The 27231-nt window shown below is 52.5% G+C and overlaps 1 protein-coding gene across 1 annotated transcript; it reads left to right on the forward strand.

Annotated features, from left to right (window-relative positions):
- The first annotated feature begins 251 nt into the window (after nt 1-251).
- Nucleotides 252-27231, forward strand: LOC129648600 (dynein axonemal intermediate chain 2-like). Its single transcript, XM_055575051.1, has 12 exons — nt 252-1003; nt 3468-3629; nt 5251-5372; nt 9862-10004; nt 10980-11093; nt 15908-16047; nt 17331-17453; nt 21096-21319; nt 22809-22944; nt 23517-23663; nt 24489-24716; nt 26546-27231. The coding sequence occupies exons 1-12, from the start codon at nt 821-823 to the stop codon at nt 26672-26674; spliced, it is 1851 nt and encodes a 616-aa protein (XP_055431026.1). The 5' UTR covers nt 252-820; the 3' UTR covers nt 26675-27231.

Genomic DNA, 27231 nt, shown 5'->3' on the forward strand with positions numbered 1-27231 from the left:
GCACCTTCATTGAAAATCAATTGACCATAGATATAAAGGTTTATTTCTGCGCTCTCAATTCCATTCCATTGACCTAAGTGTCTGTCCTCATGCCAGCATATCACTCTGTCTTGACTATTCAGGTTTTGTTTTTTATTTTAATGTGGACCATTCTTAAAGTCTTTATTGAATGTGTTACACTATTGCTTGTCTTCTGTTTTGGGTTTTTGGCCTGTGGGATCTTAGCTCCCCGACCAGGTATGAAACCCACACCCCCTGCACTGGAAGGCCACGTCTTAACCACTGGTCCACCGAGGAAGTCCCTATTCATGGTTTTAACAAATGTTTTCTGACAGAGTAAGTGAAATCATTGTCAGGTCCAGTGTGCTGCAGGGAATTTAATTCAACATAATCACCATCAATATTCCTTCCTTGCCTCTGGATAATCATATTAGCTCAGCAAAACCTGCATCATTTGTGAGTTAGAGCTCTGGAGTCGGGTTGACCAGCGGCAACACTTGTTGGCTCTGTGGTCCTGGGCAAGGCATTCTGGGTACCTGTGAATATCAGGTTCCTCCAAAGTGGACTGGTGATCTCACTGTCCACTTTAGAGGGCAACTGTAAGAACCAAGCAAGATAATGCTTAGTCTGTAGTCATCACTCCATAGATTATTTTTTCAAATGCAGCTCAGGATCTGGACAAATCCCTTAGGAGCCTTCCCCCCACAACCAGAGAGGAAACACGGAGCCGCCCTCAGTGGCGGGGCTCCTGGAGACCAAGAGGTAGCCAGCTGGAGGCCCTCACCACATACCCTTCCCCATCCCTGCAGCAGCCGGTACCATGGAGATTGTGTACGCATACGTGAAGAAACGCAGTGAGTTTGGGAAGCAATGCAACTTCTCCGACCGCCAGGCAGAGCTGAACATCGACATCCCGCCCAACCCCGAGCTGGCCGAGCAGTTTGTAGAGCGGAACCCGGTGGACACGGGCAGCCAGTGCTCCACCAGCATGTCGGAACATGAGGTGGGTCCCTGAGCCAAGGGCCGGGCCAGTGGAGGTGTGGTCTGGCAGGGTTGTGGGTCAGGGCTGGTAAGTGGGACTGCGTGACTCCATTCCCATGGGAAGCCAGTGGACCAGTGCGGATGCTGGATGTCTGAGGGCAGAATCACCCCCAATCTCAGCTTGGTGCCCAGGGTCAGGACAAGCCCCAGTACCAACCACTCCCTGGGCCAGGCGAATGCAAATCAAGATCTCCTCTCTCTGGCCTCCCCTCTAAGACTCTTCCTAGAGTTGTTTTAGGCATTTGGTGCAGCTTTTGAACTGTGGTGCTGGAGAAGACTCCTGAAAGTCCCTTGGACAGCAAGGAGATCAAACCAGTCAATCTTAAGGGAGATCAACCCTGAATATTCACTGGAAGGACTGGTGCTGAAGCTGAAGCTCCAGTATTTTGGTCATCTGCTATGAACAGATGACTCACTGGAAAAGTCCCTGATGCTGGGCAAGACTGAGGGCAGGAGAACAGGGCGTCAGAGGATGAGATGGCTGGACGGCATCACGGATGCAGTGAATGTGAACCTGGGCAGACTCCGGGAGATGGTGAGGGACAGGGAGGCCTGGCGTGCTGCAGCCCACGGGGTCGCAGAGAGTCAGACACGACTGCGCGACTGAACAACAGCAGCTGGGAGAGGCATCTGAGGGGGCCAGAGATTCATACCTACAGGACCTGCCCAGCTCATGAAAAAGAAACGGTCCCACAGAACGTTCTGGTCACAGGTGCCTCTCAGATAAGAGAACTGAGTGTCGTGTTGCTGTTCAAAACCCAAGATTTCTCCTGGTCTGTCCGAAGTAGGTGATCAGCTCCTGATTATGTCAACAACTGCCGGGAGAAGATTAGACTGAGGGGATGACCCTGTTGTCATGTTCCTAAATCAGCGGCATGAAAATCACACTGATTTGGCCAAAACACGTGATGAGCGTTTCCAATAACTTCCAGTTCAAACACACTGACTGTCCTGCTTCCCCAGGGCCAGCTGCTGTCACTGGGGCCAGAGCAGTCTTGTTCACGGGAACTTCCTAAACAAGACGACAGCCATGAATTCCATGGCACGCTGGGGTCTCCAAGGCCAGTGACTCCGCCCTGTTGAGACTTGTCGCTTTCGTGAGAAATGGCTTATAAAGGAAAAGGAAGTGAGAGTGAGAGCTCAGTGAGTGTGGATCTCCATTTGGGGTATTGAGAAAGTTCCGGAACTGGATAGTGCTGAGGATTGCACCCCATCGTGAATGTTCTTAATGCCACTAACTTGAGCATTTTTTTAATGGTCAGAATGGTAGATTTTCCCTGGGGGCTCAGACGGTAACGTGTCTGCCTACACTGCAGGAGACCCGGGTTCAATCCCTGGGTGGGGAAGATCCTCTAGAGAAGGAAATGGCAACCCACTCCAGTACTCTTGCCTGGAAAATCCCATGGACAGAGGAGCCTGGTAGGCTACAGTCCACGGGGTCGCAAAGAGTTGGACACGACTGAGCGACTTCACCTCACCTCGCTTCATGGTAGATTTTATTTTTAAAAATATTTGTGTATTAATTTGGCTGCCCTGGGTCTTAGTTGTGGCATGCAGGATCTGGTTCACTAACCAGGGGTTGAACCCAGGCCCCCTGCCTGCATTGGGACTGCGGAGTCTTAGCCACTGGGCCACCAGGCAAGCCCCAAAATGGTAGACGTGATGTTATATGTATTTTATGAAAGTGTTAATTGCTCAGTCGTGTCTGACTCTGTGACCCCAGGGACTGTAGCCCACCAGGCTCCTCCGTCCATGGGATTCTCAAGGCAAGAACACTGGAGTGAGGTAGCCATTCCCTTCTCCAGGGGATCTTCCTGATCCAGAGATCGAACCTGGGTCTCCTGCATCTCCTGCATTGGCAGGCGGATGCTTTACCATCTGAGCCACCAGGGAAGCACATGTATGTTTTATCACAGTTGAAAAGATGCGGGGTGAGGGGACTGCAAAGGAGGCAGGAGGTAAGTTTAAAGGGCAAAACTGCATCTATGCCGTCCTCGCTGCAACGGAGAATGAGCAAAGCAAATCCAAACTCTCAAGTGTTCTATGCTTTGATTCCCGTCTCACTGTAAATGGTAGATTAGTCACTTTGTTCTTTGGGGTGTCACAGAGCAGATGGGTGGGTGGGCTCCTCTGGGTTTTTAGGGTTGAGGTCAGGTCAGAACTGGATTTCTCCAGGCCGCCGGCATCAACTGCAAATTGGCTGTTACTAACTCCACAGGCTAGCACGTTCATGGCCGCCTGCGACCACCTGAGGACCAGAAAGTTCCTTGCTGGTACCTGAAGACGTTGCGGCTCTGGTCAAGGGTACCTCACGAGGCCCTCCCTGAATACGCAGAGCCCAGGGACCCGGGAGCCCCGGGACTCTGGTTTGCAGAAACACGCTTCCACCAGGGCCAGGCTCTTCTCACCTGTGACTCTCTGTTTAGGCCAACACAGAGCGCTTTGAGATGGAGACCCGGGGGATTAACCACATCGAGGGTGGCTGGCCCAAGGATGTGAACCCCCTGGAGCTGGAGCAGACGATCCGCTTCCGGAAGAAGGTGGAGAAAGATGAGAACTACATCAACGCCATCCTGCAGCTGGGCTCGGTAAGGCTTCGTTCAGCTCGGCCAGTGTCTCAGCCATGACTGCTTCCCCAGCTGCATGTCAGGCTCAGCAGCTAGCTCCTTGAGGCAGGACACCACGTACCATATGGAACCTTCGGTCTGGGAGCAGGTAGGCAGGTCCCCACAGCAGACCCAAGGGTAAGGCAGGGAAGTCCAAGGACTGAACAGGTTTTAGGAGGAATCGGGAAAGTGGGAAACCCTCTGGGCAAAGGAGCCCTAGCCAGCAGCTACCTGCCAATAGGGGTCATTCATTCATTCATTCAGTCAGCACATTTGGATGGAGCTTCTAGCCTTTGCCAGGTGCAGTAAAGATTGCAAAAATGAAATTCACATATATCCCACCCTAAAGAGTTTGTGAGCCACCAGAGGCCAAAGACAAAAACAGAGATATCACAGTATTATCAGGGGCTCCCCAGGCAGCTCAGAGAAGGCAATGGCACCCCACTCCAGTACTCTTGCCTGGAAAATCCCATGGACGGAGGAGCCTGGTAGGCTGCAGTCTATGGGGTCACGAAGAGTCGGACACTTACTGAGCGACTTCACTTTCACTTTTCACTTTCATGCCTTGGAGAAGGAAATGGCAACCCACTCCAGTGTTCTTGCCTAGAGAATCCCAGGGACAGCAGAGCCTGGTGGGCTGCCACCTATGGGGCTGCACAGAGTCGGACACGACTGAAGCGACTTAGCAGCAGCAGCAGCCCCAGGCAGGTCAACAGGTAAAGAATCCACCTCCAGTGCAGGAGACAGAAGAGATATAGATTCAATCCCTGAGTTGAGAAGATTCCCCTGAAGTAGGAAATGGAAACCCCCTCCAGTATTCTTGCCTGAAAAAATCCCATGGGCAGGGGAGCCTGGTGGGCTACAGTCCATGGGGTCTCAAAGAGGGGGGCACAACTGAGCACGCACATACCACACAATCTCACATTGAAAGGAAGGCTGTAAGGAAGAAATGCTTTGCTATTTGCCCCATGCGGAGGGAGAGTTGGTTTCCTGCTGAAGGTATCAGGGGAGCCTTCCTGGAGGAGGAGGCCCTTGAACTTGGGATTTTCCTTGTTGGACATTTGGAATAATGGGGGAGGGCCTTCTGGATGGAGGAAACAGGAGATGGATGCTATATACAGAGTGGCTACTAATTCCGTTTGGCTAGAACTGTGTTTCTTCACCTTTTTTTTTCATTGCTGTCTCTCAACAAGCCTTTTTAGACATTCCCCCACCCCAGTGAAAATGTAATACCAAAGGTGTACTGTATATTTACGTACTATATGTGTGTCTGGGAGGCCTGGCGTGCTGCAGTCCATGGGGTTGCAAAGAGTCAGACACGACTTAGCAACTGAGCAACAACCACAAAATGTATGTCTGTACTTTGTACAAAAAAAAAAAAAAAAGGTGATATTATTTTACCCCCACGAAGCAATTTGAAAACAATTGGAACCAATCTCCACCCTTTTGCGGGGTAGATGTTGCCCCCATTGAAAATTCGTGGCCTGGAAGGAAGGCAAAAGACTGCGGGATGTCTCTCATCCCTCCCAGACTCCATCTCAGCCCTGGTCAGGCTGAAAGGACCTCCCTTTACCACTAAGGACTCCCGCTGTGTCCCCCGCAGATCATGGAGCACTGTATCAAGCAGAATAACGCCATCGACATCTACCAGGAGTATTTTGACGACGAGGATGCGGTGGAGGTGACGGACGAGGCCCCGTCAGCTAAGACCATCAATGTTTTCAGGTACCTCTGTAGCCAGGCAGGTGCCTGGCCGACCTCTGTCACCCCTGTGGATGGGTGCTTCCAAAGGGGACCCCTTACCCATCTCTCCATGCTGTGGGGATAATGCCCTCTGTGCTCTGAGCTAAATAAGGGACAGAGCGATCAAATGCCCAGTAGATAAGTGGTCCCTACCTTGGAGGCAGGCCTGGTGGGTGGAAAGGGAGGAGAGAGTCCGTCTCAGGAAAGAATAAAGCAAATTTGCAAAGCTGAGTACACGTGGGGTCGATTCATACTGTGTGGGGAAGGTCCAAAGCACCAGACATCCGTGATCTGGCTGCACTGTGAGCAAAAAAGACCCTTGTCCCAAGCACTTGGGAGTCTGCCTGGAATAACCTCCAAGGACAGCAGTGTAACAGAAGCTTAGCCCGGAGACGTGTGTGAGATCACTGGATATTCACTGCAGCAGGGTGTGCACTAGCCAGAGACTGGGAGTACACTAAACCCATCAGTAGGGTCTGGTTCCGGCAATTCTGCTATGCCCGCACGCTGACTACCACTCAGCCATCTGAACGAATGAGGCAGCTCCTTAAGCAAGAGTTTCTGAGATTGCTGTGTGAAACCAAACCAAATCAAGACGCAGAACCGTGTGTAGAAAGCACTACATTTTGTTGAAAATACACCTAGGTAAAGCAAACTAAATGTCCAATGACAGATGAATGGATAAAGAAGATGTGGTACATATACACAACGGATATTACTCAGCCACTAAAAAGAGCGAAATAGGGTCACTCTATAGAGACGCAGGTGGTCCTAGAGTCTGTCATACAGAGTGAAGTAAATCAGAAAGAGAAAAACAAATGTCGTATGTTAACACACGTATGTGGGAATCTAGAAAAACGGTACAGATGAACCTCTTTGCAGGGCAGGAGTAGCGATGCAGAGGTCGAGAGCGGACCTGTGAACACGGTGCGGGGAGGGGAGGGGGAAGCGGGAGACTGGGACTGACCTGTGTCCACGATCACGCGTAAAGCACAGGAAGCTCGGCTCGGTGCTCTGTGATGGCCTCGAGGGGTGGGAGGGAAGTCCAAAAGGGAGGGGATGTCTGTATACATGTAGCCGATCAATTCATCATACAGCAGAAACTAACACAACGCTGAAAAGCAATTATGCGCCAAAAGAGAAAATCAAATATACCTATGTATATGTGCATGTATATATGCATATATGTATACGTATGTATATACGTGCAGGTGTGTGTTCTTGAATATGCAGCGAAAACCTGTGACTTTGGAAGCCACTAACTAGCATCAAATGCCAACTCTAGGGGATTCATTTTGCCACCTGGAAAGTGTCTGACCCAGTCCGAGCACGACCAGCAAGGACTCTTACGATCCAGGGCTGAGTCCTGGTGGGCACTGCAGACTTCTAGCAATGGGCATGCAAGAGAGGGGCCAGGGCGGGGCGGGGGCCGCCTTCTCTGCTGCCAGCATCTGACCTTACGTATGGACACCCGAGAGGGCTGATGCATGAGGAATCATCACATCCAACCTCCACGTTTGACAGACGAGGAACCTGGCCCCGGGGAGGAGACGTGCTCAGGGCTCTCAGCGGGTGGGTGACCCAGCCAAGGATGGGACTCAACCTGGGCTGCTGCTGCTCTAGCCGTGCCCCCAGGGAGGAGTGAAGTGGATGAGTCACACGACCAGAAACTTATTTCATTTCCTCCTTTTGTTCATGTCTTCCGATGACTTCCATGACAAAGTGTCAGCTTGGGACCATCACGTCTTTTTCTTTCAACTTACTTTCTCAACGTTGGCGTATAATTGCTTCACCGCTTGTGTTCGTTTCTGCCGCACAATGCAGCGAGTCAGTCATAGGCATGCGCACATCCCTCCTTCTTGGCGCTCTCTGCCCCCGCCAGTCCCGCCCCTCTAGGTCATCACCGAGCTCCCCGTGCTGTGCAGCAGGCTCCCACTTGCCAGCTCCTTTACGCATGGTAGTCATGGTGTGTGTGTGTCAATGCTCTTCTCTCAGTTGCCCCCACCTTCCCCCTCTGAGTCCACATGTGGGGCCATTAAGTCTTTAATGTTTTTTTCACTCTTACACATTGTCTCTCCCCTTTCATTTTTTGAAAGTGAAAGTGAAGTCGTTCAGTCGTGTCCAACTCTTTGCGACCCCGTAGCCCACTAGGCTCCTCTGTGCATGGAATTTTCTAGGCAAGAGCACCGGAGTGGGTTGCCATTCCCTTCTCCAGGAGATCTTCCCAACCCAGGGATTGAACCCAGGTCTCCCGCATTGTAGGCAGACTTTACCATCTGAGCCACCAAATTGAGCTAATATTTTTTTGAGCAGTTGTTTTTTTTCCCCAAAGAAAGAAAGAATTATTACTTGCAACAAGTAAGGAGAACACCTTGGATCTTTCCCAAAGCAGCCTCTCAAGCAGTTTTAGTCCCCAGCAAAACGGATCAGAAAGTACAGAGAATTCCCACGCGCCCATCCTCCCCCCACCCACAGGGCCTCTCCCCCCAGCAGCGTCTCCTGCCTCCCCCACCCCGTAGGTGGGACGTTTGTCACAGTCAGAGCGCAACACAGGACAGCGTTACGCCCTGTCCTTAGTCCGCTCAGGCTGCCGTCTCAAAATACTATCACTTGGGTGGCTTACCAACAACTGAAACGCATCCCTCATCACTCTGGGGGATGCAAGTCTGAGCGCAGGGTGCCAGCAAGGTCAGAGTCTGTGTCTCGTGAGGACTCTCTTTTTTTTTTTTAACTGCTTCTCGAAACTTGTGGGATCTTAGTTCCCTGATCAGAGATTGAATCCAAGCCTGCAGCAGAGAGAGCACCAAGTCCTGACCACTGGATGTTTCAAAATTCTCACGGCTCGATTTTTATTAATAATTCAGAGACAGCCGCCTTCTTGCTGAGAACTCACAAGGCAGAAAGGGTGAGGGTCTCTCTCGACCCTCTTTTGTAAGGGCACCGATCCCATTCATAGGGGCTCCACCCTCACAGCCTAATCACCTCCCAAAGGCCCCACTTCCGGATACCAGCACACTGGAGATTAGGCTTCAACACAGGAGGTTTGAGGGGATGTGCTCAGCCTCCAGCACACCCCGAGTCTGTAGTTCACATTAGGGCTCCCTCTTGGTGTCATAGATGCCAAGACACAGAATAGTTTCGTTGCCCTGAAAGTCCCCTGTGTTGACATAGGAAAAAAAATGGTTACTAAAAGGGAAAAGGGGGAGGATAAATCGGAAGTCTGGGATTAATAGATACACACAACTATATGTAAATAAATAAATAACAAGGACCTGCTCTACAGCACAGGGAATTATATTCAGTATCTTGTGTGCTCAGTCGTGTCCAACTCTTTGCAACCCCATGACTCTAGCCCACCAGGCTCCTCTGCCCATGGGATTTCCCAGGCAAGAATACTGGAGTGGGTTGCTATTTCCTACTCCAGGGAACTTTCCTGACCCAGGACTGAACCCGTGTCTCCTTCGTCTCCGGCATTAGCAGCTGGATCCTTTATCACTGAGCCACCTGGGAAGCCCCTGAATATCTTGTAATAACCTAAATGGAAATGATTCTGAAAAAAAATGTGTATATATATATTTCCTTTGCTGCACATCTGAAACTAACACTGTAAATCAACATATTTCAATTAAAAAAAAAAGTCCTCTGTGGTCCCAGTGGCTAGGACTCCAAACTCCCAACGCATGGGGCCCAGGTTCAATCCCCGGTCAGGGAACTAGATCCCTTGTATCACAACTTAGACCCAGTGCAGCCAAGTAAACAAAAATATATTTTTTAAATCCCCTGTATTTTACCTATTTCTCCCTCCCTGCCCCTAAACCCTTGGTAACAACTGATCTTTGTACTGGCTCCGTGGTTGTGCCTTTTCCAGAATGTCATATAGTTGGAACCACACAACATATAGCCTTTTCAGATCGGTTTCTTTCTCTTAGCATTAAAAAGAAATGAGCTATCAAGCCATGAAAAGACATGGTGGAAACTTTTTAATGCTGAGTAATAACAATGTTGAATGTACCACAATTTATCCACTTACCTACTGAAGGGCATCTTGGTTGGTTCCAAGTTTTGGCAGTTGCAGATACTACTGCTGTAGACCTCTGCATGCAGCCTTTTGTGTGGACAGAAGTTTTTGATTCAATTGGGCAAATACCAAAGAGCCAGATTCTTCATCTTCCCTCATAGTTTAATATTAATGAGAGATCAAGTCTCAGGCGCAGAACTTTCAGCAAATGAAGACATCAGACCGAAATTTAAAATTTTATTTCCATTCTCTCTTTTTTTATTAGTTTTCTTTGTGGTTGTGAGATGAGTTTTCCAATTAAGGGTCCTAGAGGCTTTGTTTTTAAAGTAAATTTCTTCTAGTGAATATTTAAAGACGTTTGAATTCTTTTAAGAAAAAAAAATGAGCAAATATGAATAGGAAGTCTGGGGATCCAGACACTCTGGTCTTCTGCCCTCTCGCCCTCCTCTAAAGGGACCCCCAGGAAATTAAGCGGCCAGCCACACATGTCTCCTGGCATCCCGATGGCAACAGGAAGTTGGCAGTGGCGTATTCTTGCTTGAACTTTCAACGGGCGCCCGAGGGCATGAGCAACGAATCGTACATCTGGGACCTGGGTGAGGCGCAGAGGGGCCTGGGGACCCGGGAAGGAGAGGGAGCCGGGCAGAGGCCAGCGAACGCTCGGGGGGAGGTGGAAGAAGCGGGCCTGTCGGGGGGCTGGTCCAGCGCCGGGATCCCAGGAGCCTGGAGGAAGCCAACGTCTTGTCCTGTCCCTGCCTGGGTTCAGATGCAGTCAAGTGAAGCCACAGCAGAAGCAGGAACTCCCTTCATTTCCGGATCCTGAATCAGGGCATTCAAGACCAGACCTGGAGTCCCAACTCTGGGCCCCTGAAGAGCGTATCAGAGAGTCCCCAGCAGTCTGAGAAGGGACCCGGGGGGAGGGAAGGGGACCCCCCTGTCCTGCCTGCCGGGCACTTGTCCCTAATTTCTGGCCAGTAGGGCAGTGTGTCCACCCGGGAGCGGGGACCACAGTGGACAAAGGGGCTCACTGCACAGGCATAGCCTGTCAGGGGGCAGGGGGCGGGGGCTCCACGCTCTCAGACGTCGCTCGTCGCTGTCATTGTGAAAATGAACATTAGCTCTTGGTAGCGGTGTGGGAGCCGAGCACGGAGCGAGCACTTTCCACTTTTGAGCCGCTCAGCGAACTCTTACTGCCCCCCGTGGGCTGACATTATTGTCCCTCCATCATTCTCTCTGCTGTACACACAGGGCAACTGGTTCACAGAAATCACGGGAGAGTTAGCGTTCTGTAAAAGCCCTAGGGTCAAAACCTCATTTTATACTGACCTGGGAGATGGAGTAGAATGACAGTCACACACACACACACACTTGATTCCCAAAAAATAACATCTGTAGAAGAACCTCTAGGGCTAGAGGCTGGTCACTGAGGACCAGAGGTTGCAGCCCGGAGAGGGGCTTCCTAGCTTTGCCCCACTGCCCCCGACCTGGACTAGGGGTTGAATTGTTTGACTCTGTCCTTTTCTTTCCAGGTCTGGTAGTATATATACATATTTTTTTTTTCTGCCTTATAGAAAACCCCAACAGGCCAGAAATCACCCTAAAGCCGTCTTCTCCTCTTGTCACCTTGGAGTATAACCCCAAAGATTCCCACGTGCTCCTGGCAGGCTGCTACAATGGGCAGATCGGTAAGGAAGGACTTCCCCCACCACCACCCGGGTGCTTAACCAACCTCTCCCGGGCTCTGAGGCAGCGAGGCTCCGCTGCGGTCCAGCCAGGGTCCACCTGCCAGACCAGGCTTGCTGTAGAGGACAAAGTCGGGGTGGTGGGGTACTTCCTGAAGCTTTCAGGCGTCAAGGTGAGACAAGTTTTGTTGCTGCCTCATCAGTGTCTTCCGGAGAAGGCAATGGCACCCCACTCCAGTACTCTTGCCTGGAAAATCCCATGGATGGAGGAGCCTGGTAGGCTGCAGTCCATGGGGTCGCAAAGAGTCGGACGCGACTGAAGCGACTACACTTTCACTTTTCACTTTCCTGCATTGGAGAAGGAAATGGCAACCCACTCCAGCGTTCTTGCCTGGAGAATCCCAGGGACGGGGGAGCCTGGTGGGCTGCCGTCTATAGGGTTGCACAGAGTTGGACACGCCTGAAGCGACTTAGCAGCAGCAGCAGCAGTGTCTTCATTTGTAAAAGTTCAAGTGAGTCTGAAGTTCGTTCAAAATTAGAAGTTAAGAAAAAGTACAGGTCGAGTAAAGTCAAGGAACATTTACTGCACCTGCCCTGGACCAGGGCTTCCCTGGTGGCTTGGACGGTAAAGAATCTGCCTGCAATGGGAGAGATATGGGTTCGATCCCTGGGTGGGGAAGATCCCCTGGAGGAGGGCATGGCAACCCACTCCAGTGTTCTTGGCTGAAGAAGTCCACGGACAGAGGAGCCTGGCGGGCTACGGTCCATGGGGTCGCAAAGAGTCAGACACGACTGAGCGACTAAGCACACAGCATTCCCTGAGCCAGGCTAAGGCAACTAGAGGCAAAGGCTGGTGACATCACTGGGGAGCTCCATCTCGGGAGAGGCGGTCAGGACAGGCTACCTGACACGGTGGGTAATGTGTGCCAAGTCGCTCGGTCCTGTCCCTCCGACCTCATGGACTGCAGCTCTTTAGGCTCCTCTGTCCATGGGATTCTCCAGGCAAGAATACTGGAGCGGGTTGCCATTTCCTTCTCCAGGGGATCTTCCCAACCCAGGGTTAGATCCTGCATCTCTTGTGTCTCCTGCATTGTCAGGTGGGTTCTTTACCACTAGGGCCACCTGGGAAGCCCTTATATATGGTAATGAGTGTGAGTAATACCAGCGGTACAGAGTGAGTGGAGAAGTGGTTCTTCCTCTTCTTTTTTTTTTTTGAAAGTGTTTGTGAAGAGTTGATATTCATTCTTCCTTAAATATTGGGTAGAATTCACCAATGAAGCCGTCTGGTCCGAGGATTTTCCTTATTGCTGGTGTTAAAAGAGAAAATTCAACCTCTTTATGTGTGACAGGTCTTCTCGTGTTTTCTGTTTCTTCTTGGATCAGTTTTGATAGCTTGTGTTTTTCTAGAATTTTTGTGTTTCGTCCAGGTAATCTCATTTGTCGAGATATAATTGTTCATTCTCTTACAGTCATTTCATTTCTGTGCGGTTGGCAGTAACGTCTCCTGTTTCTTTCCTAATCTTAGTAATTTGAGTGTTCTTTTTTTTCACTTGGTCAGTCTAGATAGGGGTTGGTAAAGTTTGTTTTCTTTTCAAAGAACCAACTTTATATTTTATTTTATTGATGTTTCTAAGTTGGTTTTTATTCTCCATTTCATTTATTTCCACCCTAATCTTTATTATTTCCTTCCCTCTGCTTACTTTGGGTTTAACTTGTTCTTCTTTTTCTAAATTTCTTAAAGTAGAAGGTTAGATTATCGATTTGAGATTTTTAAACATACAGATGTTTAAAGTTACAATTTCCCTCTGAGCACTGTTTTAGCTACACTAAGTTTTTGTATGTTGTATTTCCATATTCGTGCATTTTGTATTTTCTAATTTCCCTTTGATTTCTCCTTTGACCCATGGGTTATTTAGAAATATGTTGTTTGCTTTCTATATATTTGTAAACTTTCCACTTTTCCTTCAGTTACTGGTGTTTCTAGTTTTATTCTATTATGGTAAGACAAGATACCTTTTGTGATTTCAGTCTTTAAAAATCTGTTGAGACTTGTTTTATGGAATCTGTCCTGGAGAATATTCCATGTGCATTTGAGATGAATGTTTCCTGCTTGTTGCCATCTACGGCCAAAAACTTTTGCAGACTTTCCTGGAAGCCTCTGTGCGCGTTTGAGCACACTTTCAGCACATAGCCGGGCAGTTGTCAGTTTGGCCTTAGCCGCCCCACCGAGCCTGCAGGTCAGCCAGAGGTGAGAGCTGAGGGCCTCCCAGTTCTTCCAATACTTGGGCCACCTGATGTGAGCATCTGACTCATTGGAAAAGACAGTGATGCTGGGAAAGATTGAGGGCAGGAGGAGAAGGGGGCGACAGAGGATGAGATGGTTGAATGGCATGGTGATGCCAGTGCCAAACTCAACAGACATGAGTTTAAGCAACCTCTGGGAAATAGTGAAGGAAGTGAATAGTGAAGGAAATAGCGAAGCCTGGTGTGCTGCAGTTCACGGGGTCACAAAGAGTCAGACATGACTGAACAGCAACAGCAAAGGTGTGCGCACAGCCCCGGGAGCTTCTAGTTTCCCGGGAACACGTCAGAGCTCTTCAAAGCCCCTATGGACAGCTCACTCTCCGGCTTTTCCTTTGAAGCTTTTCGGCTAGCCTGCTGTTTGCCCCACCTGTTATCCACCACTTCCGGACACTGCAAAGTTAATCAGTTGCCTGCAATTTTAATTATTTTCAAGACAGACTTGTTAAAAAGACCCTTTTCCCTGGGCAAGCTCTGAGTCAAGCTGAATACAGACAACTTTGCAAACGGGGAGGAGGTCTTCCAGGGAACCACGAGACAGGTCAAACAGTGACAACTCTTTGAATAGGAGACTTTGAAAGAGCTCCAGCTCCATTCTGCTCCATCCTGTGGCTGCCAAGATATTGGGTTTTTAACAGGAAGGCAGAGAGTTATTTTTCAAGGCTATCATAGAACCGGAGATTATAGCATCTTAACTGGGGCAAGCCAAAATGCAACAAAACTTACTGTTCTTATCAAGATTCAGCTATTTTTCTTGAATAAACACTCTGATTTGCTGCCAGCCTTTGGCTAATTTCCAGAGTTCTGAAAAAGTTGATTCTGATCATCGATTTTGCCAACATTCTCATGGCTTTTATGGAAGAGAGAATTCTCAGAGGTCCTCGCTCTGCTATTTTTGCTGGTGGGACACCCAGAAAACTGATGTTTAGATCCCATGTGAACTCAGAAGAAACCCGTCTCCATGGCCCTGAAGTTTCCTGCCTTCCGGCCACCCCTGGCCTTGGAATAGCCAAACTCTTAATCCTCCTGTTTGCGCCCCAGGCCGGACTCAACCAGGCATGATGAGGGGTCCCCTTCTGTCCAGGAGTAGGAGCCAGAAGGGCTGGGAAACTTCCCAGAAACTCTACGTGATCAGGATGCCTCCTGGCCTCCTGAGACCTCTGACCTCCCTCTTAGACCTGCTGCCCCCACCTCCAGGGAGCCCCTCTGTGATGAAATAGAAGTGGATTCCCATCAAGTGAAAGCGTTAGTCGCTCAGTCGTGTCCGATGCTTTGTGACCCCATAGACTGTAGCCCGCCAGGCTTCTCTGTCCATGGGATTCTCCAGGTAAGAGTTCTCGAGTGGGTTGCCATGCCCTCCTCCAGGGGATCTTCCCCACTCAGGAATCGAACCCGTATCTCTTATATGTCCAGCACCGGCAGGCGGATTCTTTACCACTAGCGCCACCAGGGAAGCCCATCAATCTCCCTGCAACTTTATCTGGGTGCTGGCGCTCTGAAAGACAGAAACGGAGTCACTTGGCCATGGTTTATTCAGGAGCCCTGCCTCGCTCATCACTCCTAACCCTTTCAGTGGTTTTCTCTGCCAGCCAGACCAGCCCAGGCTCTTGGGCTCTGCTGTCTATGAGAAAGACACAGTGGGACCTGCCCTTGAGCACTGCTTTGCCGGAGCAGAGCAAAGTGAGCTAAGAAAACCCGTTTCTGGGCCAGACTGGTGCAGAGCCAAATGCCTTAGACTTGGATTCCATAAATCGAGATTTATGGATCATGGACTTCTGTTGTTGTATTACAAAACCAGCTTTCCTAGAAACAGCTCTGAGTAACAGGGTGGGTCCTCACCATACACTCGTGGGAAAATGAAGACAGAATCCATCAGGACAGAAAATATATATATAGATAAGCGTTGAGTCTTTCTTGGTAAAGCAGAAGAGATGAAGTCCTAATAATGAATCCAAAGAAAGGATAATCTCCCTCTGTGAGTTTCTTTTCCAGTCAGCAGCAGCAGAGGTACAGAGGTGAAAAGGGGATGAATGGATCCAACAGGAGAGATTTGCCTAAGTGTTTTTACTTTCCCCAGGATGGAGGTGCTCCTCTCTCTTTCCCTGCCTCCCTCCATCCTGAAGCTCCTCCTCGATCTTAGTTCCTCCTCACTTCCTCCAGGAAGCCTTCCCTGACTGCCTCCCTGTTGTCTCCCCCTGGAGCAATCACAACACAGGCTGTAACTTGGCAGATTTCCCTTCCCGTCTCCTAAGGACTGTGCCTGTCTGAGTCCCAGTGGCTTCCCCAGGGCCCAATGTGATGCTCACTACATGTTAGGGGCCCTGATGGAATGAATGAAGTGAGCTTCAGGGGCTAGTAGGAAACTCAGGCTGGTTTGAACTTAGCCCTGATTCTTAAAAAAGCCCCGTATCTGTCAAACCAAGACAAGCAGCATCCCCCGATCCCGTGCTCCCTGCGCTAAGACAGGAAGCCTGTACCGCCAGCAGCCACTACCCCCTCGTCTCCTTCCCCGCCAGCCTGCTGGGACACGCGGAAGGGCAGCCTGGTGGCAGAGCTGTCCACCATCGAGTTCAGCCACCGAGACCCCGTGTACGGCACCATCTGGCTGCACTCGAAGACAGGCACAGAGTGTTTCTCGGCATCTACGGACGGGCAGGTACGAGCGCTGGAGGGGCAGGGAGTGGGGAGCAGCAGCGGTCACACGGTCCCCCATCGGGATGTTTCCTTTTGCATTTTTTTGTAAAACTGAGCAGTAGGTAAAGATGCGTGTGGAACACAAGCCTAAAGGTACAGGAGGGCAGGCGGTGAAGCCCGTCCTCCCGCCGCCTTCAGCCTCCCAGCCCCCCGTCCTCCCCCACTGCCTGCAGCCTCCCAGTCCCCCTTCCTGTGGCGCCCACTTACATCAGCCTCTCCGTCTGCCTCCAGGCTCGGTGTCCGCATACAAAGCACACGTGTGCGTCTCTGCAGTCTTCCTGCGCACCTTGCACGTTGATTTGCACTTGATGTTTTTCATTCGGCATGTCTCAAAGATGATTTTGTATTTCATAAAGTGCTGCCCCCTGCCTGTTAAGGACTTAATAAATTATGGATATGCTGTAATTTATTTAAGTGGATTTTAATAGTTTGTAGTTACCAAAAATGTAGCCAAGAGTGTGTTGGAGGGGTTGAATTTTTTTGTTGGAGTATAATTGCTTTACAATGCTGTGTTAGCTTCTGCTGTACAACAGAGTGACTCCGCCATATGGATACATATCTCCCCTCCCTCTCGAGCCTCCCTCCAGCTCACCCGCCGAAGTCAGCACAGCACCAAGCTGCGCGTCCTGTGCTATTTGGCAGGTTCCCTCCAGCTATCTAGTTGACACGCGGCAGCGCATTTATCCCAGTTCGTCCCATTCTCCCCTTCCCTGCCAATGCCCACACGTTCCTTCTCTACGCCTGCATTTCTGTTCCTGCCCTTCAAATAGGCTCATCTGTACCATTTTCTCCCTAGATTCCACATATATGCGTTAATATACGATACTTGTCTTTCGGCACAGAGTGTATTTGCATATAGATTACCGCATACACATGAAGCATGCGCATACACACTGCATACACATACTTTCCTGGCAGTGGAATTTCTGGGTCAAAGCATATGTGCGTTTTGAATGTTGCTATATATTGCCATACTGTGAGGGGTCTTTAAGGATACAGACTCCAGGGCCCACACCTGGCAGTTTTCACTCAGTAGGTCTGTGATGAGGCCGCCTGCTTCTGGATTTTAGGGACCTTGCCCAGGACTGACGATCAGCCAGGACTATGGACCAGAAGAGCAATTCTCAAAACACGCCTGTTCCCTCGGTTGCTGGGTGTCTGACACCCAGTGTCTGGCCCTGGGAAGGTGGAGGGGGTAAGAATTGTGGGACTCCAGGCCTCAAAGTCGGCTCCTCCTCCCATCAGGTCATGTGGTGGGACATCCGGAAGTTGAGCGAGCCGACCGAGGTCGTCATCATGGACATCACCAAAAAGGAGCATCTGGAGAACGCCTTGGGGGCCATCTCCCTGGAGTTCGAGTCCACTCTGGTGGGTGTCCCCTGCCCTCCCTTTCCCACCTTCCATGGCCGGGGCAGCCAGAGCCGAGGGCAGGCCCGTGGCTGCTGTATCAGACGCTCGTGGGCCCCAGGCTGCTTCTTACCTTGTGCTCTGGATGGTCCTCTGTGGTCCTCCTAGACCTGTGTAGTCTTTGCAACCACTTTCCAGCAGGGGGCAGCAGAGTAAAGGCAGAAAGCCCCTTTAATTCACCGAGTTCCCATTTGGCCAGTGTCCCCGCTGATCAGAAGGCGAGCCTTCTGACTGCACGGGATTCCAGAGGCGCTCCATGCTGTAAGAAGAGCCCTGTCCAGGATTAGCATCCGGACCCCAGGCTCTGCTCTGTACCTGACTCATGTCTTCATGTGGGGCCCTGGGCTGGCAGCTCACCCCCTGCGGGGGAAGAAGAGGTGTTGGAGAGGAAAATGAGATGAGAGGAGGCTCCTGGGCAAATTGATCACAGATGGCATTTAGTAACTAAGGAGGAGCAGTAAAGAAACTGCAAAGCAGAGGGCTTTGCAGAGCAGAGCCCTGGTGATCCAGTGGCTAAGAATCCACCTTCCAATGCAGGAGACGCAGGTTTGATCCCTGGTCCAAGAACTAAGATCCAATATGCCACCAGGCAGCTAAGCCCACACACCGAAACTCCTGAGCCCGAGTGCTGCACCTAAGACCCAACACAGCCAAATAAATAATCTAAAAAAAATAGAAGAAAAATAAATAAGAAATAGTGGCTTCCCAGGTGGCTCAGTGGTAAGGAGTCCGCCTGCCAATGCAGGAGACTCAGGTTCGACCCCTGATCTGGGAAGATCCCACGTGCCGCAGAGCAGCTAAGCCCAGGTGCCATGATTATTGGGCCTGCGCTCCAGAGCCTGGGAGCTGCTACCGCTGAGCTCACCCGCTGCAACTGCCGAAGCCCGCGTGCCCTGGAGCCCGTGCGCCACCACGAGAGACGCCGCTGCAGTGAGAAGCCCACGCGTCGCAATGAAGAGTGGGCCGCGATCGCCATAACCAGAGAAAGACCTGAGTGACAGCGAAGACTCAGCATAGCCAAAAATAAAACATAATGAGAAGAAACAGCAAAGCAGTCATGTGGATGTGTCCAAGGAGGGAGGCTTCTGGAAGCTCAAATGAAGATTCCCTCCAAAGCAATAAAATGACCTTCCCTGATGGCTCCTGGCCTGACCCCCTCCTGGGATCGTCACTGGTTTGCCTCCAGGCCGACATCATTCCCAGGCCCTTAGGAGGTGGACAGGCTCTGACCTCACCCTTGCCCTGGGAGCACCTCCCCCACCCCAAGCTGGGGGATGAATGTGGTGGGGGAGGTGGACGACAACTTTACTGGACATCCCCCACCCCCCAAGCCCCGGGCTCTGTGGGGAGGACTCAGAAAAAGCTTCTGTCTTGGAATCAGAGATTTCTAGGCCAAGTGCTAGACGCCGTGACCACACCATTGCTGGTCCCCACTTGCCCCCCGCCTTGTCGCCGAGTGGGCACTATGTGCTGGCCCCCTGTAGCCGCTGATGCGATGAGCTTGTGTAATCACCCATGACCGTCTTGCAAGCTAATGGGATTAGCATTATCCCAACTTTGCAGATAAACAAAATGAGTCTTTAGTGGGAAGGTGAGTCACGTGCTCCAGAGCAGGGAGCAGCTGGGACTCAAACCCAGGGCTCTGGCTGCAGGGTGGGGCTCTCCACTCTCACCCCCACCGAGGGGCCCTGGAACTGGCGTTCTTCCTTACTTTTCTGGGCCTCTCAAGCTTTTTCTCTTCATTTTCCTTTAACGCCCCCCCACCCCATTTATGGGACTTCCCCGATGGCTCAGCAGATAAAGAATCCTCCACCAATGCAGGGGACACAGTAGACGTGGGCTTGATCCCTGGGTCGGGAAGATCCCCTGGAGGAGGAGATGACAACCCACTCTAGTGTTCTTGCCTGGAGAATCCTCCGGACAGAGGAGTCTGGCGAGTACAGTATGGGGTCGCAAAGAATCCGACACGACTGAGCAACTAAGCAAGCAGGCCCTCCATTTGTAGCCCAGCCGTTCTCTTTAATTGTGGTAAAAAAAAAAAAAAAAAAAAAAGAAATTTAAAAGCACATAATGTAAGATGTACCACCTTAACCATTCTTTTTTAAAAAACTATTTATTTGGCTGCGTCAGGCCTCAGTTGCGGCATGCGGGATCTCCGTTGCCTCGAGTGGGGTCGCTCATCGCAGCACATCGACTCTCTAGTTGTGGCTCGTGAGCTCGTTTGCTCCACAGCATGTGGGATCCTAGTTCCCTGACCAGGGATTGAACCCGTGTCCCCTGCACTCAAGGTGAATTCTTAACCCCTGGACTACCAGGGAAGTCTCCACTTTAACCATTCTTAAGTGGACAGTTCAGTAGTGTTAAGTATATTTACACTGTGGGCTCTCCAGAACGAGAACTTTTTCATCTTGCAAAACAAACTCTGTATCTTTAAATCAACTAACTCCCCATCTTCCCCTTCCCTCAGTCCCTTCGACTTTCTGTCTCTATGAAATTGACTCCTCCGGGTACCCATTCACTTCAGTGAATTCTTTTTGTGACGGGCTCTTTTCACTTAGCACAACGCTCTCAAGGTTTATCCACAGTGTGGCACATGGCAGAATTTTCCTTTTCTTTTTTTTTTTTTGGAGGTCAAATAGTATCGCATTGTATGAATAGACCGGGGTTCCCTGGTGGCTCAGATGGTAAAGAATCTGCCTGCAGTGCAGCAGACCCAGGTTCGATCCCTGAGTCAGGAAGACTCCCTGGAGAAGGGAATGGCTACCCACTCCAGTATTCTTGCCTGGAGAATTCCACGGACAGAGGAGCCTGGCTGGTACAGTCCATGGGGTCACAAAGTCAGACACGACTGAGCGACTAACATAAGCACGCGTGAACAGACCACGGTTTGTTTTTCCACTCATACGGACACTTGGGTGGCTTTTACCTCTTAGCTGTTGTGAGTAAAGATGCTATGGAGGGACTTCCCTGGTGGTCCAGTGACTAAGACTCGGAACTCCCAACGCAGAGCCCAGGCTCAATCCATGGTCAGGGAACTAGATCCTGCATGCCCCAACGAAGACCCAGCACAGCCAAATACATTTTAAAAAACAAAGCAAAGAGCAAACAACCAAAAAAGTCCAGCAACAATCATTAGACATGGGTGTACAATGAAGCCGGGTTTGCAGTGAGTAGTAGCCGGAGGCTGGAGGCGGCTCTTCTGGACTCATGGGTCACAGTGTTCATTCAGTCATTAACTTTGTGTGTAAACAGACATTCAGGATCTTTTTTTGGCAAAATGCTCGGTGCTCACATGATGCGTGAGGGGCTGGTGATGCAGCTCTAGGGAGCAGATGACTGGGGGGGCTTCATCACTCGTGGGGCCCTTGAGCAGGTGCTAAAGAAGGGTGGGATCTGCTCAAGCTGACCAACAGTGGGGGCGGCCCCCCAAAAGGGGCGGGGCACAGCTCAAGCAGAGGCTTAAACCAAAGGCACTTTCGGCACCTTTGGGCCCCCACCCCGCTGGTCCCACCGCTCTGGCCCTGGAAAGCCGCTCTCCCTGCCAGCTTAACCCTGAGCTGACGTTTCTTGCCGCCTTCCACTCACGCATCACCCCCTCCACAGCCGACCAAGTTCATGGTGGGCACGGAGCAAGGCGTCGTCATCTCCTGCAACCGCAAGGGCAAGACGCCCGCTGAGAAGATCATGTGCACCTTCTCAGGCCACCATGGCCCCATCTATGCCCTGCAGAGAAACCCGTTCTACCCAAAGAACTTCCTGACCGTCGGCGACTGGACCGCCCGCATCTGGTCAGAGGACAGCCGGGAGTCGTCCATCATGTGGACCAAGTGAGGGGAAGATTGAGGTGGGAGAGGGGTGCCGGGGCTGGACGGGACAGGGGGGCCTGGCCCAGCCCAGGGGGGCTCTGAGCCTCTGTGTCTCCACCCATAAAAACGGAGAAAACATTTCTCTCCAAACATCCGAGCCAATGCTAGGAAATAGCTTGATTCAGCGACTTCAGAAAGGGAATCAGCTTCAAACTGCCCACTTGTCTGCTGATGGACATTGAGCTTGTTTCCATATCTTGACAATTGTGAAGAATGCAGCAGTGAGCATGGAAGGGGGGCAGGTGTCTCTTAAAGATCCTGCCTTCAATTCCTTTGGATAAAGACCCAGAAACGGGGGGCTTCCCTGGCAGTCCAGGGGTTAAGACTCTGTGCTTTCAGTGCAGGGGATGCGGGTTCGATCCCTGGTCAGGGAACTAAGATCCCACATGCTTCGCAGCCGAAAGAGAAAAAAGACCCAGAAACAGGATTGAGGACCTTCCATACTGTTTTCCACGGTGGTCGCACCAATTTGCATTCCCACCATCAGTGCACAAGGGTTCTCGTTCCTCCACATCCTCACCCACATTCATCTTTGGCTTTTCTAATAATGTAGCCGTCCTCACAGGTGTGAGGTGATATCTCACTGTGGATTTGGTTATCTTCCTCCACTGATTAGTGATGTCGAGCATCTTTTCACGTACCTGTTAGCCGTTTCTTTGTCGTCTTTGAAGAAATGTCTGTCCATGTCCTTTGCCCGCTTTTTTAATTGGGTTGTTTTGTTTTGTTGTGCCATTGACGTGTACGAGTTCCTCATCTATTTGGGGTGTTAAACCTTTATCAGATATCTGGTTTGCAAATATTTCCCCCCATTCCTTAGGTTGCCTTTTCATTCTGTTGACTGTTCCCTTGGCTCTGCAGGAGCCTTTTAAGTAGATACAATCCCACGTACTTATTTTTGCTTTTGCTGCTTATGCTTTTGGTGCCAAATCCAAACATTCATTGCCAAGGCCACTGTCAAGGAACTTTTACTCTATGTTTTCTTCTAGAAGCTTTATGGTTTCAGATCATATGTTTAAGTCTTCAGTTCATTGTGAGTTCATTTTGGTATGTAACATAAGGGTCCAGTTCCATTTTTTGCTGTAGAAATCTTTGAAAATCAAGGTTAAATCAAGTAGGCAGTATAGCCCTCTCTTCATCTGAATAGTGTGAACGTTTCTGGGCAGATTTTCCTTCCTCCAACTCCTTTTCAAGTGAGTCTCATGGCCGGGGGACCGGGCCCAGGCCTGTGCCCTTGAGTTAGGTATAGAGAAACACCAGAGCCCTTTGCAGTGCAAACTGTGAACCGTGGCTGGTGAGGCTGGCACGGCCAGAAGTCAGACACCAGGAAGAACTTCCGGGCTGAGACCCAGGAGCCGGGGAGGGGCTGGATGAGCAGGGTCTTGGCTCAGCAGGCTCTCCCTGCATCCCACTCCCTCCGTGGTCCCTGACCGGAGGTCCTGGCTCCCTACAGGTACCACATGGCTTATCTCACTGATGGCGCCTGGAGCCCCGTGAGGCCGGCGGTTTTCTTCACCACCAAGATGGACGGGACCTTGGACATCTGGGACTTTGTGTTCAAGCAGTGCGACCCTGCCCTCAGCCTGAAGGTCACGTGCACCCCCCTCCCGGTGCATCCACGCCCTCAGAAGCCTGGCCTTTCCTCCTGCCAGGCCTGTTCTGGCCAAGCCTGGGCCGAGCCGAGCCTCCCAGCTGAGCCAGCCTTATCTTATCAGCAGAGGCGGGGCAGAGACCTGCAGGGAAAGAGCGGGGCTGGGGAAACTGCAGAATGAAAGGGGCGCTGGAGGGCCTTCCCTGGCAGTCCAGTGGTTAAGACTCTGCCCTCCAATGCAGGGGGCACAGGTTCGATCCCTGGTCAGGAAACTAGGATCCCCATGCCTGTCTGTGTGGCCACTAAAAAAAAAGGAAAGAAGTGAGGCCGGACTGAGGGGGTGGGTGTGGTGGGCGGGGTACGGTGGGAGATGAGGCTGGAGTGAAGGGTCTTGCAACCGACTTTAGGGTGTGGACGCCCTCCTGTGGGCTGAGGCTGGGGTCCCTATCGGTCGGGGAAGTCCCCAGGGGTGTTTGAATGGGGCTGCCGGCCTAAGCCTCCCCAAGTACCAGATGACCAGACGAGCAGAGGGTGACGTGGCTCCCGCGGGTCTGCCCGGCCCTCCAGCAGGTCTGTGACGAAGCCCTCTTCTGCCTCCAGGTGCAAGACAACGAGTGCTTCATCGCCTGTGGCTCCCAGCTGGGGACGACCACGCTGCTGGAGGTCTCCAACGGGCTGTGCACCCTCCAGAGAAATGAGAAGAACACGGCTTCCTCGGTAGGTGCGGGCCCCCGGCGAGGCGGGCACACTGGCTCCGGTCCTGGCCTGGCCCCCGGCCGAGCGGGCTGGTCAGCGAAGGGCAGACGCGCTTCCACTGCCTCCTGGGAAGCGGGTGGACATTCGGGGGTGGGTCAGGGAACGGGCCTGAGAAATGGGTATTGGCCGTGTCTGAACCTGCCCAGGCTTCACCACTCAGGAAGTCCAGCAGCCCTGAGCAAGTCTCTTGACTTCTCCAGGCTTCAGGTTTCTTCAGCTGCAGATCCAAGCGGTGTGACTCGGTCTTTTTGTCTAGTTGTAAACAGTATACATTTGGGGCAGCCGAGCCTGTCTGAGGAAGACTTAGCTGATACCAATGGTGAAGCAGCTAGAAGGGACTGCTCGGGGGAAGGGGGTGCTGGGGCGCTGAGATTCGTCACCCTGGCCGGGAGTCCTGAAGACGCCTCCCCAGAGCCATGGGGTACCCAGAGGAGTTGAAACGCCCTGGTGTTGAGATCCTGGGAGGCCCTCCTGGCTCCGCCTGGTGTGCAGTCCCACCACTGAGCTGGTCCTCTGGGGGTCCAGGGACACCGTCTTGCACACCCCCAGAGAGCATGCTTCACACCGGCGTCAGGCGCTTGGTACTCCTTGGAACTGCGTGACTTGGCATCCCTGCTCCCCTCCTCCCAGCTCCAGTATTTAGCCCCCGCTTTCTTGCCATCAGCCGGGAGCAGGGCTCTGTGGGGCTGCCTTGAGCAGAGTGATGGGAGCCCGCTGGCCCCCCTGCGCTGGGAGCCGGGGCCGCCCACCCGCCACTCCCATGGCCTCCCTGTCCCTGTGCCCCAGATATTCGAGCGCGAGACGCGGCGGGAGAAGATCCTGGAGGCGAGGCACCGCGAGATGCGCCTGAAGGAGAAGGGCAAGGCCGAGGGCCGGGACGACGAGCTGAGGGACGAGCCGCCCATCTTGAACCTGGAGGAGCTGGTCACCAAGGCCGAGGAGGAGTTCTTCGACATCATCTTCACGGAGCTGAAGAGGAAGGAGGCGGAAGCCATGAAGAAGCAGCCCAAACCTGTAGGGGCCTCGCGCGGGGGCTCGGGGTGGGCTGGACGGGAGGGAGCCACGGGGCCCCGGCTGCCTGCCTGCTGACCTCCTGGGCGGCTCCAAGAAAGTGGCCCCACCAGGCAGACCTTCATTTGTCCATCTGGCCAATGGGGAGAGTGACTTCCTTCCTCCTGGGGAATTCTAAGTCTCCAAACAGGCTTTCGGCTCCCTGAGCTTCTCGGAATCCTCTGCCCACACCCCAGAGGGCACCTTGAACTCCATGCAAGTGACCAACTGGATGAGGACCCAGGGCTACATGAGCCATGAAAGGAGAGGGGGCCTGGAGGCCTGGAGGGTGCAGAGGGGGCTGTGAGGTCCGTGGTGACCCCACCTGGCATGAGGGGGTGAGACTGGTCCTGAGCTCGGCCATCCACGCAAAAGAGTTGGCCCAACTTAGAGTCGACCAGACAGCGGCATCCAGCCGTGGCCCTGTGCCAAAGCACTTTCTAGCTGTGTCGCCTGGGCTGGTCACTTCACGTCTTAATTCCTTCATTTCCATCTGGAACAGAAGGAGGCTGAGTGAGGAAGGCGGTGTCTGGTCACCTTCCAGGCCCTTCTGGGTACCAGGGGGCAGAGGAAGGAAAAGATGTGGTCTGCCTAGACCATTACCTTCAGGGGCCCAGGGATAAGATGCTAAGATGCGAAAGAGTAAAAGCCCAGCGTGCCAGGGAGAACAAGTGAGCGTGGAGCAGCGTCTGCCCTTGTCGGCAAGATTGGCTGCCTTGTTAGGGGAGGAAGGAAAACGCGCAGAGCAGCTCAAGGGACTTGCCTGGCGGATCCAGTGGTTAAGACTCCATGCTTCCCCTGCAGGGGCTGCAGGTTCTATCGCTGGTCAGGGAACTAAGATCCCACATGCCACTCAGCCCAAAAAAGAAAAGTATTGAGAAGTTCGAGACTGTGACAACAGAGTGCTGGAGCAGGGGTGAGGCCATCACCGGCCCATGGAGCCAGCGCCCAGCAGCAAGAGGGGCTGGGTGGCCAGTCCTCAGGCAGTAAGGCAGTGGCCAGGTCCGAAGGTGGGTGAGCATGCAAAAGAGCCGCCGGGTCCATCTCATGACTGCTCCCCGCATCTGTCTCCCTGTCGCTGCGTCTCGAGACAGGTGGTGACTTCTGTGGGTGCATTTTGCATCTGGAAATAGTCGGATCTGGGCAGCCTTATTCTCCCACCATCCGGTGATCCGGGGCAGGGGTGGGGGGCATCAAGGCGAGGCTGGAGTCTAGGCTTTCTGACCCCATAGCCCGGGCCTCCCCCCAGCCGTCCACGCTGGGCCCTCCAGAAGGTCTGCAGACAAAGTGCAATGCGGCCACTGATTCCGTGCCTGCTGTACTCTGAATGTGCTCCCCACAGCGGCTGGAGCACTCTGGATGGAGACACTGACTCTCAGAAGGGCTTACGCTTCACTGAGCCTGGCCCCCTCCCTCTGCTGCTCGCCGCAGGCTTCCTGCGCATCTCTGCGTCTCTGCACTTGGCCAGACGTGCCGGAGTCAGAACAGAGAATCATCTGCTGGGTCCTCACCTGAATTATTTCTAATCCCAGCCACTGCCCTGAAGGAATCACACCTGGCTTTAGGGCAGGGGGCCAAGGAATCTCGGGGGAGGTAGCTCATGGCCGCCCAGGCAGCAAGCGGCAGGTGCCTGCCATCCATGCCCGCTGGAGCCGAGTGCCCTCTCAGTCCCTGAGGCCGTGGCGCTGGCTACATGGCCTCCTGGGTGCCAGGCATTCCCGGGCTCAGAGGTTAACGTCCCGATGCGAGGAAGGCCTGCCCCCCACCAACGAGCCTCTGCTGTCTTTCCGTAGCCGAAACAGCCAAGCCAGGAGACAGATGAGGAGGTGCAGGGAGAGGAAGAAGCGGAGGAAGAAAGAGGCGACGGTGAAGGGGAGGAAGGAGGCGGTGAAGAGAGTCCAGCGCTGGGAGGTCAGCCCTGACCGGAGCCCAGCTCTCACACGCGCCTGTATCCCATCTCTGGGCACTGCCCTGGTGTTAACAAGTGGGAGCTGACCGCCTTCCTTAAAGGGGACGGGAGGGGCGAAGGGACTCCAACCCAGACCCCTCGCCCTACAGATCCCCGGTCCCCACCGACTCCCCGAGACCCCTCAGAGGGAGGGAAGGGGTGCAGGTTCATCCCCAAGCTGGTCCTCAGCCAAGTTCAGCCAGCTCCCCTAACCCCACCATCCCCGTGGATTCAGCTTCTCGAGGGCTGCCCCGATGAGCATCTCCCTTCACAAGCCTGCAGAGCCTCCCCCAGGGCTGGCCACGGCCTCCGTCGGGGCTTGGGAAGGCCTGTGGGTGGGGAAGGTGGCGGGGGTGGGGGGGTCTCTCTTTCTCCCTTACTGAACCTCCCCATCCACATACGGCTGGGGAACACAAAGCCTGTCCACTTCTAAGATGTCTTTCCCAAGCAACTTCCCTGGGAGACATTTACCTCCAAAAGGGTGAGAGACGACGCATGAAACCAACCAGGTGAATACAGCGAGCTTTCTGC

The sequence above is a fragment of the Bubalus kerabau genome, chromosome 4 (assembly GCF_029407905.1).
Source record: "Bubalus kerabau isolate K-KA32 ecotype Philippines breed swamp buffalo chromosome 4, PCC_UOA_SB_1v2, whole genome shotgun sequence".
NCBI classification, from domain to species: Eukaryota; Metazoa; Chordata; class Mammalia; order Artiodactyla; family Bovidae; genus Bubalus; species Bubalus kerabau.

Excerpts from the sequence above, each read along its gene's own strand:
- LOC129648600 (XM_055575051.1), top strand. The coding sequence starts at position 821 with ATGGAGATTGTGTACGCATACGTGAAGAAACGCAGTGAGTTTGGGAAG. Across the intron at positions 1,004-3,467 it reads CCAGCATGTCGGAACATGAG|GCCAACACAGAGCGCTTTGA; the intron begins GTGGGTCCCTGA and ends CTCTCTGTTTAG. Across the intron at positions 21,320-22,808 it reads TCGTCCATCATGTGGACCAA|GTACCACATGGCTTATCTCA; the intron begins GTGAGGGGAAGA and ends GGCTCCCTACAG.